At 40.5% G+C, this 19,651-nt stretch overlaps 1 protein-coding gene across 1 annotated transcript in view; it reads left to right on the top strand.

The window, feature by feature from the left end:
- LOC133967094 (obg-like ATPase 1) overlaps positions 1–19,651 on the top strand; it is a 40,094-nt gene that overhangs the window by 1,072 nt on the left and 19,371 nt on the right. The window contains exons 3-5 of the mRNA XM_062402323.1: positions 3,351–3,494; positions 4,734–4,861; positions 17,225–17,400. Coding sequence (XP_062258307.1) covers positions 3,351–3,494; positions 4,734–4,861; positions 17,225–17,400 — 448 coding nt within the window. The remainder of the gene's footprint in view (positions 1–3,350; positions 3,495–4,733; positions 4,862–17,224; positions 17,401–19,651) is intronic.

The raw sequence follows: 19,651 nt of genomic DNA, 5'->3' as shown, positions 1-19,651 counted from the left end.
CATCACAGACTGTCTGTAAGCTATGAGTCTCTGGTGCCGGCAAAGTGCTAAAACAAACTGTGGAGATAACTCTGGCTGTGTGATAAAACTTTGTTATGTTTTTTTGAGGATTGTAAAGTTGTTATCAGCTTGTGAAGTGAACTGGATACTCTGCCATTCTCGTGACATTGGTCACATTCATGACAGTATATACAAATTACCTTGAGGTGTGGAAAAAGAAGCCGATGTAGAAGTGCATGAAACCAGTTTTGTCTCGAATGACCAGGTGACCATACTTCTCTACATAGTGTTTATACAGTTTATAATCTTCCAAGTCTTCTTCATTACATCATCCTGTTTATTTTGTAAATCACGGCCCCGTTCAGAGTAAAAAGAGTAAGAGTAAAATAGACAATAAAACATAGCGTGCACCGGGGCGTGGACGCAGTGTGATTGATAGCTAGTACCAACCATTGGTTCTAGGTCGCTGGTAGGTGGGCGTGTAATGTCCTCAAGCTCTGAGTCAGGCTCCACCCCTGCTCCTCCAAATATGGTTACTTCTGGTTTCAAACAACCAAGATGGCGCTGATCAAAATGCCATAGTTGAGGTGTAAACCAGCAGCTCACAAACCAATGGGCGACGTCATGGTGGGTTGCCACGTGATCACGTTCCTGTCATACCAGATGGGTTTTTCAACATCAAACCTTTTCTGTGCCAGTGTGGTTTGTGTTGGAGTCAGTTGTCTGTTGACCTCATCGGAGTCCATTCCTGAGCTAGTCAGCTGGACAGCCGAGGAGGGGTGTTGAATGAATGTCACATCCTTTTATTGGAAATGGCGATTGGTGATTATTTGAACAGTGTTTGTTAGCAACCTCTAACCTGTTTGTATTTGTAAGGTGGACGATGTAAGGAGAATCTTTACTGCAGGGCCACAGTGTGTGAGTTTGTGTGTACGTGCGTTGTTGTGATGCCGACACACTTCCTCACACTGTCTGCATGTCAGACCCGGCCGGACACATCCACCTAGTCCACGTCCACCAAGACCTTCAGCATCATCCCTGACAGGGTCTAATCACTGGGCCGAGAGAGAGGTCATCCGCTGTCCACATGAAAAGTGCTCATCTTTTTCAGCTCCTTAAATTTATTTTGTTTTCGAGCAGCCCTGAAAGATTTCAGGTAAGGGACAGGTAAGACCCAAGGTGACTTAACTTGGTCGGTAAATGAACCTGTGAAATTGAAGCCCAGTATTTTAAATGACCACCTTAAGTATATAGTTACACACCCTATATTGATAATGGAGAATAAGCAATCGGTTTAGATTGAGGTTTCTGAAGTTGTTTGTGCTTCTTCCGTCCTACCAGACTTCGGATCCTATTGCACAGAGCTCACTTCAGTGGCCAGTGTCTTGATTTCTACTGGTCTATTAGAAGTAGAACTCATTGAGGTTGTGTGCTGCCGTACCACATTTGTGACAAAATAGAACGTTGTCAACCCTCTTACGGTTTTCTTTGTGAATTCACATGCCAGCCTGCTGTTAGTTGGGCGTGACTGGGCATTCTTCACAAACATGGGAAACTTGAGATTGTGATTCAGCCTGACCTGCAGCTATTTCTATGCCATTTATAGACCCTTTTCTGTTGCTAGTAGACACTAAAAAGGTTAGGTTTTGTTTTGAATAAGGAGTAAAATGGACAAAATGCCTCGGGTCAAAGTTTCCCCCCAGTTATAAACTTTATATATACATCATTGATATATTTATATACATCATTGACTGGTGATCAAATGTAAAGGAACAAACCAATGGGAGAAATCAATATACATAATTATTTCTAGTGAATAACTTTAATATACTAAGTAAACACAGGCATATTTGGTCCATTTTTGGAGACGTTTTAAACAGTTCAGTTGTTGGCAGACCACAGCTGTTAATGAATTGTTGCGCTGGGAAAAACCATCGTTAAAACAATCTGGTTTTCCACTTAATGCTCAGTTGGACTCAGGAATTCTACATATTAGAAAGTAAAAGCTATCTGTTTTTCAATGGGGTTTTGGATTTGCACTGTAGCTTCTCCCAGGTCAGTTGGGTCAAACGGACCATGGGATGGGTCGGACCCAAGGCTGCTTTAAAGTAAACTGAGTCAGATGGCCGAGTCGAAGTTATTTTAGAGTCTATATATCATTTGTGATATGAAATCTTGACTATGATTAAATGAAACAGTCTTTGTATTTTCTGAATATACTTCTAATTATACATTTCATCACCATAATTTCCTGCATGCTCCACCGAGATGCCTCGCCTGAATGTTCCTGATATTGTTCCCGTTGTTGTGAACTCACCTGACCAGACAATCTTCTGTTTTATTACTTACAAAGCAAACTCCAGAAATGTCTGCACCCACATTTTTCAGTCAGTTTCCCGAGCTCTGGTCTGGGTATTCTGAAATATGGTCATGTGAAGGCTGTAAAATAAATATTTTTGTCTGCCATATTCCTTATTGTCATCGTTAACCCTGTCCACCTCTCTAGGTTTATATAGTGTTTAGTCATCTTTTACCTAAATCCATGTTTATTTGCCTTATCTCCATATAAGACCTCCACCACCACCCCGTGGACAAACACTCGTCTGATCACTTCTCCTATCATTGATCTGCATATTACACTGTAATTCACGTTTTAGTGTGTAATTAAGTAATTTGTGTTGTAATTGTTCATAATATCACGTTGTTTTTAACACCTTTCAATGGTTGCAGTGCTACCGTCGATGGGTTTAACTCTTCGTGCCAAGGTGACCCAAGAAAAGCTTTCACGTAGAGCACCGATCTAACTTTATGTAAGGAATTAAGGCATGCACTTTAGCAATCTCAAGCAATTTCATGCCTATAGGACTTAGCAAACAATCATTTCAATGTGAAGAGTGAGGGGATAAGACGGAAAGTCCTGGATTATAGTTAACTGCCATGCCATCATTACTCTTAGACACTCACCATTGTCTGTCGATTTTTGAAGTACACTTGAGCTGCTTGTGCTGCAGAAAATAAATCTCTCTGTGATCACAACGTGGGGCAGCGTTCGTCCAATCCAGTCCAACAGCTGAGATCTATCTGAAACGTAATTTGCCCCTTCGATTCCACCTACAATTGATCTATTATGGGATTATTTGACCTTGTAATTTGCTGTAGTATTTAACAGAGCAGTTTTGATTCAAGTGCTCAAATATTCAATCCGTTTAAAATAACCTTTTCCTGCTTGCAGAAAAATCCAAAATCTTGCATAATTTACTGGAGAGTTTCAGGATCATTCTATCAAACCATCAGGCTCTGCACACTGGCTCTTTCAGATGGCCTGACCTCGCTGCTGTTTTTATTTTCAGGAAGTCGACCTTCTTCAACGTGCTGACAAAGAGTCAGGCTGCAGCTGAACATTTTCCCTTCTGCACCATTGACCCAAATGAAAGTAGAGTGCCCATTCCAGATGAACGCTATGATTTCCTCTGCCAATTCCACAAACCTGCCAGGTATGGGGTCTCATCCTTCATGTTTTATTCACACTTCAGGTCTGTAGTCTCACGACGGTGCTCCTGCTATAGGTGTGAGAAAAATGCAATGTTGTTGATATGTAGCTGCCAGTTCTGTATGATGTATATTCGCCACTCTATCCCGAGGTGTTCTGTTGAAGGAAAAGCATCTGCACCTCCAGCCCCTGGCTGTCATACATGTTTCTAGAGGCTGTCAAAGTGGACTGGATTCAGATTTGCGAGATGTCTCTTTTTTGACTGACAAGAATTGGCAAGTAGAATATCAGAGGAACGTTTCAGTGCACGCAGTTTAGTCACCAGAACTAGGCTTCTGCTTTTCAAAGAGCACCATGAATCTCACTACATCATGGTTCTCCTCCTGTCTCATTAGTGACACAGTCAGGTAAACACATGCAAAACAGATTCCAGGGTTATAAGTAAATACAAAACAGAAATAAAAAATGCATGCTGTAAGTTTGGTGATATGTATATATGTGCCTCATGAAAGAGCAAAAGCAGCAATGGATTGAACCTAAACACAATAATTTACATCAACTGGAATGACATTCAGTAGAGCTCATACCTGCACCGAGGCCCATCAGCCTGATGCACTGGATGACATTCTTCTTCACAGCATTGAACGTGGGCGCTGCAGTTTATTTTAAATCCAAAATGTAAACTACTCACCTCATCAAATGTCTATGAATCGGACTTTGAAAATAGTCCCCAACAAATGCTCAGTCTAACCCTGTTTGAATAATATGGTTAAAATCTACAGTATCCAATCGATTTGAAAAGTACCATCGCCTTATTTAAAAAAGGGAAACAACACATTAATGAACCAATGAGCGTGGAGCTGGCTGCCACACTATACAGAGAGAGACAGAATAATGCATTACTGGTTTTGATACATTTACAAGTTTTCACTATTGACACCATTGACCACTTTGTTGTACATTTTGAGACTGTGATTTATGGTGATTTTAGATTGAATTACATAATAATGGGATTATTTATATTTTGTTATATGTTTGTTATTTAAATTGTTTTATTATTGATTCAGTTTAATTCAACAGCTTCACAAAAATCCCACCTCATGACTGGCACCTCATGGTAAAGTTTCTATCAAAACTAATTTGTTAAATGTAGTACAAATGTGAAGTAGTGTCTGTTTTACTAAAGAGCCACTGATAATGTTTGAAATCTTAAATGTCTTTACTTTTACTTCTTGGCTTACAGAGAATTCCCAGCATTCCTTAATGTTGTCGACATCGCTGGCCTGGTGAAAGGTGCTCACTCTGGCCAAGGCCTGGGAAATGCCTTCCTGTCCCACATCAGCGCCTGCGATGGGATCTTCCACTTGACACGTGAGTCATAGGTGGAGGGTTTCATATCCTCAAAAATCATGTACGCGCAACAACGTCAAATATTTATTTTTTAAGTCTATCAATGACTTTCAGTCGCCAGCGTTTTCTAAAGCAAAGGCAGTAGTTGTGTCGTTACTTTGCCGGTATACCACCTTTGTGTGGTGGGAGCCAATATCAATATCACAGACAGGTTTAATGTAGTCAGAGCAAACCTTACGTTCCTACTGGGACGTTTCCTGAATGAGAATCATATATGTGAAAGGATCTGTGTCTGGTTGAGATTCACACAATCGGTATCATATCCTGAGGCTATTGTCGTGATAGATCTAATAATAACAGATGCAAAAAATACTCATATGCTGCTTATACAGAGTAACAGTGACTGCCTACTTTTAGAACAGTTCTGGTTCTGCAGGTACGTTTCCAATTCATTTTCTCCATTGACGTTTCAGAAAGTCGTCATAAAAAGTATTTTTGTAGGCGGACCTGCTACGAGATGAATCGTGACCATAAAACATTTGATTTGGAGCAAATAAAAATTTAAAAAGGGTAAAGAAAGGCAAAGGTGCGAGACTATGTACATACTTTTTTAACTGCAAATGGTCCATTTCCAATGGCTCTCAGCGCGCTTCTACTCGGATTTAACGTCATTGTAGTGATTTGCACCCCCTGGACTTCCTTTTTTTCCTCTCTAAAAAATCATTATATAACACTTAACAATCTGATGGTAGCTGACATGATATTCGTGATGGTTAATATGTCCATGGTAACAGCGAGCTCCACCAATCAAAATCATCACTATTATATCAAAGGATTATCTTTTCACATTCTCGTAGCTTGTGGTAAGTCTACCTTGGATGGTTAAAATATTATGGCTGATTCAAAATCTCTGCTCAGAACATATCCACACTGCTCTGCTCTAAACCGCAGTTAAATAATTACATCGATTACATTTCTTGTAGTAGAAATGGAAAAAATTGTATACATTTGGAATTATTCGAAATACTTTTACTCTGTGAATACACTCCTGTGTCCCTCCACAAGTTCCCTCTGTCTCAATTCTGTGTCTCTGACATGGTCTTTGTCTTGCACAATTAAAGTGTTACACGCTAGAATAATTCAAATTACAGCAACTCAAATGAATGAAGGGGCCCTTTTTAGAAATAGCTGAAATTGTTTACTGAACGTGTACCGTTATTGACTTTCCCTCTGTGTGAAAGGAGCTCTGATTAGAGAGTTGGTTGTGTCAGGCGGAGAACAGCCCATAGAAAGGGTTCAAATTAAGGCCATTTTCCTGCATTGTTCCTAAGCTGTGTCTGTGTATCACTAACAAGAGTATTACTTCTGTTCCGGTGCAGTTTTAAAATGGCCCTTCTGCCTGATGTATGTAGTTTGTAAGGAGTGGAAAAGGATGACCACCAACTGACCGTAAGATTTGACTGGTGTTATTCTACACCTTTTTAATTGTCAACAGTTCCCTTAAAAATACCCCCCAATTGTATCACTCCATCTCTCAGTACTGACCTCCTCTCTGTGACCAAAGCAACATTCATCGCAAACAAAAACAGAAATATTTGCTAAGACAACACACATACACCCAGTTACCAGTGAATGAATCCTACCTTCAGAGTGGTAATTACTCTCATTGTGCAGGCTGTAGATTGTGGAGCTGTTGAACTGCAATACATCATGAAGACAGGTATTTCTGGTATTTAGCTCTCATGGTTACATGGGGGTGGAAACACTAAAAGAAACACCTGTCAAGACAATTCATAAATCCCAGCTACATTTAAAGTGCATCGCTGCTTAAAATGAGGTTGTTTGGAAATGCTGCTGGTTCCATTCCAGTTTAAATACTCTGGGGCTACATTGTTGACTGAACGGGCAAAACAGAGAAATGATTGAGTCCGCCTCCTAATTCGCTCTCGTTAGTTCTGACTCAACCACTAGTGGTAAATGCTCAGCTTTTCAAACACTTACAGTTCCACCTCATCGTTGGTCCAATTAACGTAATCCCTCATCTTAATTTTCATCATTTTGATTTCTCACTTGTATTTTAGTATTTTCTGAAAGTGAGCAACCAACTGCAGAGTAGACAACCTGCTTCCTGTTTTCACCAGCACACACATGCCCAGTGTACATGAATGGTCACACTATGGAGCTAAAACACCCGCGTCTACTGAGATTATTTTAGTTTCCGAAAAAAAAACAAAGCATGGATGTGGCCAAAAGCCTCGGAAATAACCACAAAGTAAATCAACACCACAAAATGTATCATTGATTTTAGAAAGCCATAACTTTTATAAGGGCCCAACAATTTCTACAGTGATTCTGTATTACGGTATTCTTATTTTCGTGGTTTACGTGTGTTTTTATATATATTATTATGTATAAATTGGGCCTGTATTATGTTCCTTCGATATGGACTAAATGTATACAGCACATCCTCAACCAAAACCAACTCTTTTGTTTCCACTCGCACAAAGACAATAAACATCCACAAGAATTCAGCAATCGAAAGCTTCTCCTTCTGTGTGTGTTTACATCTATCTGCTGCGGCCTGCAATTGTTTCCACTCTCCCTTAAAAACAATGTGGTAGGTTTCACAAGTTAACCAATAAACATAGCTGGTTTCGTTTTGTAATTATATCTATCTGGTGTCAGGCGAACTTCATAGCTCAAGCCACTACTTTTATATAGCCTGATTATATGGTTGTGGGGATCACACTTTTCTGTGTCTGGAGTGGTGCGTTGTTGTTTGTTTTGTGTAGTAATTAGCAGAAGAGTCTATAAAGATACTACGGAGAGATGAACAGCGATAATAACATGAAACAGCTCAGTGGGATTGTTAGTTCAAACCAAGGACACAAGCAATTAACCTGAATCTGATAAAGATAAGTTTTCAATCTTGTCAAACTTAAGAGATCAGCCCTAATTTTCAGCCAGATCTGTCTATGAAATCATTGAGTCCTTTGTTCCCTACATTGTTTTACAGCTCTCTGTTGAGAAGTTAAGAGTTTAAATTGTTATGAGAATAATCCTAGAGAAATACATATGTCACAGATGTTTTACAAAGACATGACGGTGGATTAGCCTGATTTACCTTTTTTTACAGGGAGTAGACTAACAAAGATTTAAATGTAACGATTATTTTTCACCGTCTAATGACTTGAGAAGTCTGTGTAAACAGTGGATTTGCTTTCAACAATACTTTCCAGAAACTATTAGGGCACATGATGATATCCTGAAAGCTGATTCTGATGATTGCCTTGTGTTCCCTGGTCTCACAACCAAATGGTTTGCAGGCTAAGTGCTCCCAGCGCTTCTGCAGTGACTAGAACGCGGCTGGATCCTCGCCGTCTGAGACAAGACACGGACATGTTCTACTTCATCCGCTCTTCTGTTCCCTGCGAGCAGCCCTGCCAGCTCACCTGGCCTAATTCCCAGATGTTTGGTTTCCAGCAATTAGATGTTTGAATGCTCTCACGGTGCAACCCCCCCCCCCTCCCCCAATTCACTCTAGGAAACCTTTAGCTCACTTATTTACAGTTGCACGACACTCAGTAAGAATCTAGCCTGGAGATACTGTGGTGTAGCACATTTAATCTTGAGGGACTTGCTGTGGTTGTGGGCAGCCGACTGGAAAGTAGCTGTTATTTTTGGCGTAGCCTCTTCTCCCACTGTGATATTCAAGCTTTCAGCACCTGAACTCCTGGTTAAGTCGAGGCCCCCGCCCCCTCTCCTCCTTGACTGCCTGAAGGCGACACAAGTCCGTCCTCCAACGTTATAAAATAACTGGGTTTGTTTTGAGGGGAAATTTAGTAGTAAATATTACCTGACGCTATCCTTTGTGGAGCTGAATATTTTTTTCTATTTTTCAATTAGTTAGCTACTGAAAAGTAATTCATTATTTAAAGCATTCCTCAAGACAAGATGATAAATATTTGAGGACTTGCTTGTGTTTCCTGTTGACTCAACAACTTGATGCATGACGAAAAACGAATGATAGGAGGATTCAACAGAAATACATGGTCATTTACTTTGTGTGGCGTGACGTGCTACAGTCTGCATTGTGTTTCCGTTGCGTTGCTCGTGCTCGAAGTTGAGCAGACTTTCATGCAGCAGCAGAGGCAGCCAATCAAATTGTCTTTAAACAAGTTCAAGCCGATCAAATCCTGTTGCTGTGAATGAGGAGGCGGATCGAGGCACTTGGTGAAGCTGGTGTGTCTTCATGTGGTCGTGGGTCGAATTTCCCACGAACTTCTATTTAGTACTATTCTATTTTGTACAAAGCGTGAAACTGTGATTGTTGTCATTATGATGATTGCGTCAGCATCAAGTATTGGGCGCGCCCACTGTCATTGCAACACATTCGAATGAGACCTGCATTAGACTGTTGGATAAATTAAACACTTTAGGAACAAACACACCTTTTATTGAATAACTGACATACAGTTATTAAAATACGATTACAATTGTTGTCAGTTTGCACATAATTGGTTTCATTATTTATCTTAGATCATGCACTGATGGGTCAACCACACAGCATGCTTGTTAGTACAGAGCTAACCATATCCTTATATATGGACGTTTTGAGTAAATGTATTTGTCTTGTCAACAGTTAGAAGATTGATGAGTATGAATAAAGCCGATACAGTCGATGTGTTATCTGGTAAGTGAATTTTGCTAACTGTTACTCGGACAGAGCCATGCTGATTCGCCCAGTCGCTGAGCTAAGCTATAATACAATCAGCTTGTGTTAGGTTCAAATCCACCACACGTGATTTCTCCTCTAACTCTTGGCATGAAAATGAATACAACCTTATCTGTATGTATTTCCAAATGCAAAGACACAGTTCATTTTCACAAAGTGTGAACGTAGACAAAAGGCTTGTGCCCACAAGAACTAGCAATGTGCTAAAAGCTCAGGGGGAAATGCTTGTGTTTGTTTTATAGTCTTGGATACCAGGAAAACCCCTTCATAAAGAATATGGTTGAGAGACTCTTCTTTAGATGTACTACAGTACACTAAATGATTGTTCCCATATGTCAATGATCATATCAATGTACTCTAATAGTAGACGAGAGTCTTCTTTTTACTTTAGGAACAATCTAAAAATGAACAACTTATAATGTGTATTAATATACTTTGGGAGTGTTAACAGAATCCAACTTTAATCATGGGTCAAGTCACCAAAATGTCAAATACACTGACTTGTTCCTTTCGAGAAAATAACCCCACTTACTCACCTAAAATGTTTTCAATTTAAAGATGTCCAATGTTGTCAGTGAGAGCCACTTGAATCAGTATTAGCTGATGAATATCTGAATTGGAGAGAACGAGTGATCAAATTAGGTCTCTTAACAGCATCTAGCACGATATTTTTGTTTTGGAAGGTGTTTTCATTCAGGAGTCATCACTCACTCCACTAATCGCTTCGAGCAAACAAATCAAACTGTGATTGTTGAGCTACAGGCGCTGAGAGCAGACTGGATCGACTGTTCACTGATGATTTATGGCCAACCTGCCTCCTGACTGACGCCGAGGTGGCTGCTGTGCAGGAATTCAGCCTGATCACTCACCAATTCACACATTCTCCAACTTGACAAACATCCAAAACACCTGAGTCAGCCCAGTGACTATGTGCTTCCGCGAATGTGTCAGCAAAATGGTTGTGCAATCCCCTGTTGCATCATTGCGTTAAAAACGACCAATATTACTATTCAAAATATGACAACAGATTGTTTAAAAAGGGGAGAAATCCTCCAAAGGCTTATGAACGTATAATATAGGCAATGCAATGCTGCACTATTGTAAATACTGATGGTAAAAACACATGATTTAACAATCAAATGTTTATATGGGTTATAAAAGCTTCTGCACAGATGACCTCTGGGGTTGATTTTTACAAGAGGACATTCTCCAGCAGTGAGATGATCCCAGCTCACTGCATGTATGTCTGTAGTTTTAGCCTGCAAACATGCTTTCCTTGTTTGTAATACTAATCCACACTCACAGGGCATGTTTGAACAATAGGCCTATTGTTATATAGTATATCATTTCAAAAAATTGTCTTCATGACAAACAGGTCATTGAGAAAAAAATGAAACAAAAAATTTCTAAAAATATTCCCTTGTATTGTAACTGACACTGTAATTTGTTCTTCTATAATTGCATCTATATTTTATTTTCTATAGTTAAAATTACTCTAAGTGCAGCTTTCTATTCATTATTGGTGACACCTGTGCTTTTAGTACAAGTAATTATTATTTGTGAATCTTTTACATTCTTGTAGCACGTCAGATTTTATATATCTTATATAGGGTTGTAACATCTGCCGTCCTTGTGTCTTATTATCTGTTAGTAAAAATAACAATTGCCTAAAAATTCAATCAGAAAAAAATAAGCTGCTGTCTTGTATGTGCTTCCTTGTTTATGTCACTTGTGTTGTTTTAACCAATTTAGCGATTCTAAACCTTGCTCATTCAGCTGCACAGGGACCGGCCTCCTTTTGTGTGTTTTCGGCCTGTGTCGAGGTGCTGTCACAGCATTTAAATGAGCATTTTGCTTCAGCGAGAATGAAGCGTTTTTGTCAGCCTCCACTCATCATGGATGATTAGAGCAAAATGTCTACCCATCTTGACTGGAGATCGCCACGGCCCCAGATAACATGCCTGGTGATTGAAGGTCGCAATATTTTGAATTCTAATGGGGCTGCAAGATGAATTGCCTGAAATAGACTGTAGAATCTGCCTGCTTCCTCCTCATGCCCCCCTTGCCTGTCCGCTGTGAAAAGAACCACTGGGAATGGCAAGGCCCGATGATCATAGAATTATTGGATGGTGATTCTAAACCCTTCAAAGAGGAGTTGCTATGGAGATCTCGTTCCAAACTGTGAAATGATTCACCTTTGAAAGGCTGGAGGGCCTGAAAGCTGAACACATCATTGTTCAGGTGGCGGTTGGTTAGGAAATTGCTGGTGCCTGTGCAATCAGCAGCACTATAGTAGTTAAGGATCTAAAAAGGTTTGTTCGCTGAATGATGTGGGACAACAGTGGTGTGCATGTGACAGTTCCTTTCAATCACGGCACTCTCATGCGCCGCAGTTTAACAAAATAAATGCAATGACAGAGGTTAAGCTAATGATAAGGTAATTAACACTGTTGTTTTCTGTCTGACCTCGTGGAAACAGAAGCGTCACCTGCACATTCACTTTTCCCAGAACTGACTTGTCTGAACGGCTTTTCCCTACCCTGCCTGTTTTTCAGCCAGTGACACTACACATAAGATGCACCTTTAATACTTAGTCTTGTGTGAGACACCACGGCGGGCAGCAGATTACACAGACACTTTGTGAGGTACTGATTTTAACACCATTTCACTGGGATCTATCATGAATGATGGGCTCATGGAGAAAACACGGCTGAGAATCTGAAGGGCTCAAATCCACCATAGACATATGCAAGGACTGATTATGCTGCAAATTCTGTCAGCGCACGACAAATTGCCGTTGATTTCATGTATCCCAAAAAATGAATGTCAAGATCATATTCCCTGAATGAACATAAATACCCTTGTGTGCATTGCCTGTGTTTTTATGCTGGGAAGACATCCATAATGTGCTTTTCCTGACAGACCCATAAAATAGCTTTTACTGCTCTGAATACCAGGAGAATTGCGGCACTGACTTTGCATGAACATTTTAAAAGCAGGGTGAGGAATGCACGTTCTTTAGATGTGCTCTTACCCATCTTGCATGTGAAAACATGCACAGGAAGTACGAAGTCAATGAATACTGTAATTTAACTGAATTATGTTGACCACATATCCTCCCAGGTAGCAACATCAGAGAAAGCAGCTCAATCAGTATTGATCTTGAGTTGACTCAGATGACTGCCTTGTCTGTGTACCTGACAGAACAGTAATGATATAAGCTAACAGGAGCACGCTTTTGGGGCTTTTAGATGTAAAATTCTTGCTATGAAGCTAATTAAAAATATTCCTGAGATGCAGAGAGGCTTGCACGCTGGGGTAAAAGTAAAAACATGAACAAAGTACCTGATACATCTTCTTATCTTTGTTCTTATTCATTTTTAAATATAATATATTAGTTTTATCTTCTCAGGCTACACCATCCTGCAGTGCCGCTGTAAGTCCATAATTTTAGAGCTTAGCCTGATCCCTAATCAGGCCATTGAACACCACTCACCCTCTACAGACTAATCCTTTTGTTCTCTCAATAAAGGAGCACCTGTTAATAAAGTCTTTAAAACATACACGATTTGAGATGAAGCCACAGCATGTACATCGTGAGACAGACCCGACTCCTGAGACGGGGCCTTTTCGACCTCTTTCTTGTCCCGTTTTATTGTGTGTTTTACTGTATTGCGTGTAGCTTTGTGTGGCTCTGCGGCCCTGTAAGCGCTGTCTCCACAGAGCCTGACCCGGGCCCAGTTGTTAAAAGACTAATTGTGGAGATTGCCCCTCAGAGTTCTCTCCTCTCCTCTCTTTCTGCGTGTGCATTTGTTCTCCAGCTCTAAGCCCTGAATGGGGCTGGGGGGTGGGGGGGGGGGGGGGGGAGAGTGAAGTCGATGTGAATGTTAAATTAGGCGAAATTAATTAAAGCAAATTACCTTGGAATATGTGGCAGTCAAAGAGGAGTGTCAGCTGATAACTAAATAGTGAGTGATCAGCTGCTACTGCTGCTTCTGTTTTTTTTTGTTAGCACACATAACAATGGTCAGAAACTGTTGATTATATTTTCAGAGAGTAAAAAATGTTTTTCAGGAACTATTTTCATATCTTTGTTTCCAACACTTTCTTCAGCACTGATTTATACCAATCATTAGTGGTTTATTAACCATGGGAACCTGTTTCAAACCTCTTTGCTCCTAATTAATATAAACTCAATTTTATAACAGACTCATGCATTTTCCGTTTTGTATCAGAACTGTACATCATTATTGTTTATAATGTATGTATATTATTGCGGCTAGCAAAATTATTTCATTGCATTATATGTTCTGAGCTCAGGCAGACACAATAGCAAATTTTCATTCCAATCAGTGCCGAACAGGGAACTGGTAAATTGGAGCAGCAAAACAATAATTCCACTGATTAGCCCCTTTCTGTGTGGCGTAAGTGAACTGTTTATACTGTGGAGTACCTCTGCAAGAGGAGAGGAACCAAAACAGCCTGATTAGGCAAAGAGTAATTGGATAAGTTCATTTCACCATGAGGACAACGCGCAGGATGACAGCTTGCACAAAAGTCCACAGCTTCTGTTGACTCGCATGAGTAATAGAGCCGCTGGTGTAGGACTTTTGGTCGTCTGCCGATAACCTATGATGTAGATTGTGAAAGCACTGTAGTTTAGTTCCATTAGAAATCAGGTACTTTTGTCCCTACTTAATCCAGAAACAAGATATGATGTTCATGTGGACGTGCGGGATTACTGGGAAGTTCATATCAGATCAGTTTACAATTCAGTGTCCCTAACAATTTAAAAACACGTAGAACCGGTCTAAGGGGAACTGACAGTGAACAAGCTTAAGAGTCGGCAAACATGCTAGCAGCTAAATTCAATGTTAGCATGCTAAAAAGCTTACAGTGACAATATTGATATGGGGAGGTTTAGTGGGTGTGATGTTTAACATGCAACATATTACCATGTCATTATGATTTAACCTCTACATTATCTAGTATCTAGCACCAATATGAATATGTCTGCACCATAAAGATGGATGACATGAATGATCCAAAAAAGTGCAGCCAAAGCATCTCCATTTCCACATGGTGAAAGGCTGCATTATAGATCATATACCCCAATTCCTCAATGTTAGTTGATGGGACATCGGCTAAACGCAAATGTCAAAGTAGGAAGTAAACCACCAAAAAATCACATTGCTATATGTTCAAGTGTAAATTCTTCTTTGGTTTTGTGTGTATCAATGGGACTTAACCACCTGCTCTGCCCCCACTAACCACTAAGATCCATTTATTCCATTTATTCATCCCAAACACATGCACAGACATGCAGAGGCACACTCATGCAGGTAGGGAAATTTAATCTCTGCTTTTTACCCATCTGGTGCAGGACACACAGAGCAGTGAGCGACCATGTACAGCGCTCGGGGAGCAGATGTTGGGGGAGTAAGGTGCCTTGCTCAGGGGCACTAGACAGGGTAGGGAGACTCTTGGATTTTTGGACAGATCAATCCAGGTTCGTCTTTTGTTGTCTCTCCGTGGAGTCGAACCAGAGACGAACCAGAGACCTTCTCTGCCCATAGTCCAAGTTTCTGCCACTAGACCACCGCCTCTCCCTATGCATGTCAGCATTCATACCCAGGACATTTTAGCTTAATTTCTGGATAGTGGGAGGAAGTGGAGATGCATCGTACATCTTTATATACAGTAAATGGTCTTAACCAAATTTCATGGCAACCATTTTGATGGTTGTTGAGACCTTTGACTTTAAATCCCGGATCAAAACAGTTGGCCTGGCTCTAGAGCAAACGTCAGGGGATCATGTTATTCATTAAGATTTGTCCTCAGGTGTCCATGAAAATCTACAAAAAGTTGTTGCATTGATCGGATTAGTTGAGTGGCAGTGGACAACTTCACTGCTGTTCAAACCCTCTTTCCTATTGAGCTGCGAACACACGTCACACGTGATGCAGCTCTGCAAACAGTTGCCTGCATATTAGTAATGCTGCTGTGCATCATGTCGACTACGCACAGCTATCTGACTCATTAATATTTTCTATGTGTATCACCGTTAGAACTTGTTGAGAGATGATGCGATAGGCATGATGAGTAATGTGGATCACTGCGGTGACATCAGTGCCTCGCAGGCCCTCACCTGTCAGCAGCCCGTCACACACTCGGGTGTCAACACATGAGTGTGGATTGTTGATGAGTTCTAGTGACTCCACCATGCACATTCCAAACATTGTGTCCCTCAACACAGCAATACTTAAAGCCAAGTTATCATTTGCCTGACATCCACTTCCCTGTTGAAGGAGATGGCATTCCCATTATGACCCAGTGTGATACTCCTTGGTCCTTAAATCACTGTTGTTGACTGAAAAGTGTGTCAGTATATTCCAAAAAAGGGTTTACATAAATCTAGCGTGAAGATGCTCCAGTGGTTGTACTTAAGTATACATTTGAGTTAGGCCTACTTGTGCTTAATATGAGTATTTCTACTTGAAACCATTCTATTCCACTACACTTCAGGAAATTGTTGTACTTTTTACTCCACTACATGTATAGACGTAGTTACAAGACACTTAATAGATTAGGAAATACCCAGGGCTCATTGTTGCGTGTGGGCAGCAAAAACTGGTACGATCCCACAGAAGAGCTGCTATAGCTCCCATGCAGAATCCCTCTACCACTGTAATGAAAAACATTTTCAAACAATTATGAATATTGTATTCTTCCTCCCTAAATCCAACACACTGGATCTTTAAAGTTGCAGCTGGTAGGTTTATGAAATAGTTGAAACTTTCTCAAATGGTCTGCTACAACGTGGTTCTTACTCACTTAGTATAATAATCCAATGTACATGTCCTACAAGCTAATTTTTCTGACAACAAATTTTATTGTAGGGAATGTAATCTATTGAATGTGTTATATGTTTTATACTGGAGCATTACTACTCTTAACAGATTTTTATTTAATATTACAAAACAAATGGTTCACAAATTGTATGATTTGTAAATCAAAGAAAGCACGAGAATAACACTGAGGGGAAGCGTCCACTATACTTGCCACTGGTGATGTGAAAAGCTGTCACTCATGTGACAGATGTACAGCACCACCCCCCCTCCCCCTGAGCGCTGCTGGAGAATCCTGATGGTCTGCTTCAGAGCCTCATTACCTAATCACCAGCACAGCTACAGCGGTGATGCAAACGATTAGTGGAAGACTGTCCTCTGTCATTTATGATTGTGGACATTTTTCTGTTAAATTATACTCTCCTTTGTTTATTTCTCATATTTTTTCTAACAGAATAACTTTAAGGCTGTGGTGCAGACTTGACAGAGATGCCGGTTATGTTGCACTCAAAGACAGTTTAGGTCGAACTGACTTTGACACTGTAAAGTGGTGTCTTACAGTTCAGACACTTAAAGAAGTTTTAAATATAATCCTGAATATTTTATTGCATTTGTTATGACTCTCCTGTTACCCCCCCCCCCCCGTACTGTGGCTCTTTAAATAGATTTTTTTTTCTTTTTTTTTCATTCTCTAAATCTAATGGTTTACTGAACTAAATCTAATAGTTGCACGATCGATCTCGAGAAGTCCATGTCAGTCATTGTGTTCATGTGAAGCCGTGTTGTGTCCTGTCGCCGCAGGTGCTTTTGAGGACAAGGATATCATCCATGTTGAGGGGACGGTGGACCCAGTGAGGGACATGGAGATCATCCACGAGGAGCTGAGGCTGAAGGATGAAGAGATGATCGGCCCTGTTATTGACAAGCTGGAGAAGACTGCCATTAGAGGCGTTGACAAGAAACTCAAACCAGAATATGTGAGTCAATGTCCCAGCAGGCCCTTTGCTCTCCCTCGCAGCAAGGCACAAATAATAACCCTCCCACACACACGGCCAAGGAGAGGAAAAAAAAAAACGTGTGTTTTTTTTTAATCTCCCTCCAATATGTCTCACCCCTCCCCCTGCCCCATTTTTCCCTCTCTGAGATTGAAAGTGATCAGAGGTCAGGGGTTTTCTGCTGTAGAAATCATTAATAGAGAGTTACTTATTCAGCTGCTGACCCTGGGTCGCAGCACTGGGCTAATGAAAGTGTTTCCAAACAGCTCTTTACATCTAAAGTAATACTCAAATCATGGCACCGCTCTTGCTCAATGCTCATACACCTACAGCAGTTCGAGAAATGGTGTAAGGCCAAACAGAGGGTGACACGTATGCCTATACCTCGCTATGAATACCGTCAATGTTTAGAATACACTTTGACAGGGGAGCCTCGGTCATATGAGGTGCAGGGCAAAAAAAAAAAAAACGCGAGGTAGGATCAGAGAAAGAGGAAAATCCATATACTGGCTGTCAGATTTATGCTGATGAACCACACGTTCGGGTGGCCGTATTGTTAAGGTAATGAGGCTCAGCACCCAACTTTAGCGATGATTTGGCTGTAAATGTCTCACGATGCTCGTCCCTCACCGGAGCGGGATGAGATGGGCCCGCGTGCGAGGGGATCCGGCCTTTCACTGGGAGCGGCTTGCCCAATTTCAGGCCCCAACACGCCGAGGCTCTGACCACTCATTACGCTAACGAGAGGGGCTATTTCACCTGCTGTAGAGGCCCCTTGCCTGGTTTGGTCCCCCCCCCCTCCTTCCCTCCGTCCTTTCCAGCCAACAGCACTTCCCCACACCCCTGTAGCCCCACAGACAGGAGCCATTCAGACAAGGCAGGTGGCCGTTTACGCACATAATTGCTAACAATTTTAGGCAATGAATAAAAATGATCTACATTACTTGTCAAAGGTTGTGCACACGTCGGCGAGTAAGGATCTATAGAAGATCTCTTTAGATGGCAAAGAAAGGCACTTATCAGAGGCCGCACCAAGCTTTTAGATGTGTGTGTGTGTGTGTGTGTGTGTGTGTGTGTTTGTGTCTGTGTGTGTGTGTGTGTGTGTGTGTGTGTGTGTGTGTGTGTATGTGTGTGTGTGTGTGTGTGTGTGTGTCTGTGTGTGTGTGTGTGTGTGTGTGTGTGTGTGTGTGTGTGTGTGTGCATACACATCTTTATGTCTTGTGTATACACATCTAACTCTATGCATCTATGTGCAGAAAGAAACAACCGTGCTTGCAGTTTATTTGGTATATAGCCACGTTATGATATGAAAAATAATTTTCTGCAATTATTCACATTGTGATTACTTCCTTAGGTAATTTGACATAAGATCTGATTTTCACTGTCTAACTGGAGCCCTATGGGATTATGTTGACTTTAAATTTCATGAGCAAATATAGCTTTATCCTATTTGTAGTAGATTTTATAAATACAATATATTTACATTAAATTGAGAGGGAAACTTTTTTCATAATTTAGTATTCTGATTCTTATTACATATAGTTAAATCTGTTACAATTCAAAATGACAGTGACTATTTGAGACAGATTAGATCAAACACATATTGTCCTATCTGTGACAGTGAAAATCAAATAAGACTAAAACTACATGTCTACATTGTTTGCCTGGGTTCATCAAGTCTTAAAACAAGTCTGCCATATAAATGTAGAGTAAGTAGGAAATGCACTCCATATTTAGATATAGAAAGATATAGAAATAATATAAATTTACAAAATCACGATTGAATTATGCTTTTACATTGTAATCTAAAATGTATAATTTAGGTTATCTGTTGGGAAGTGGGCACAGCTAATTAAAAAGAACAAAACCAAAGTTTATATTTGGTTGAGTTTCACTTGCTCTCTGCTGCAGAATGAGGTCATAGTTGCCGATATGAAGAAAATATGATTTTCAGATTTTAACAGCCAAATCCAGAATTTTGGATTTATTTTAAAAATACTCTATTAAGGTTCTGCTATTAGAATTAAAGAGGTGCTTTATATTTCATTTCGACTTTTACACTGATTATATTTTCTGCCGGAGCATAGTGTTACATAGATATGCATTGTTTATGAAAATTCAAATCCATTTTGCTGGTGCTGTGTTTACAAGAACACTGTTTCATCGCCTTTGTCCGTATGAATCCTCAAAATCCCTATCCTCGCAAAACAATAATAAGAAGCCGGCCCACCAG

Source organism: Platichthys flesus, chromosome 13 (genome assembly GCF_949316205.1).
Source record: "Platichthys flesus chromosome 13, fPlaFle2.1, whole genome shotgun sequence".
Lineage (NCBI taxonomy): Eukaryota > Metazoa > Chordata > Actinopteri > Pleuronectiformes > Pleuronectidae > Platichthys > Platichthys flesus.
This window is presented reverse-complemented; position numbering and strand designations above follow the sequence as displayed.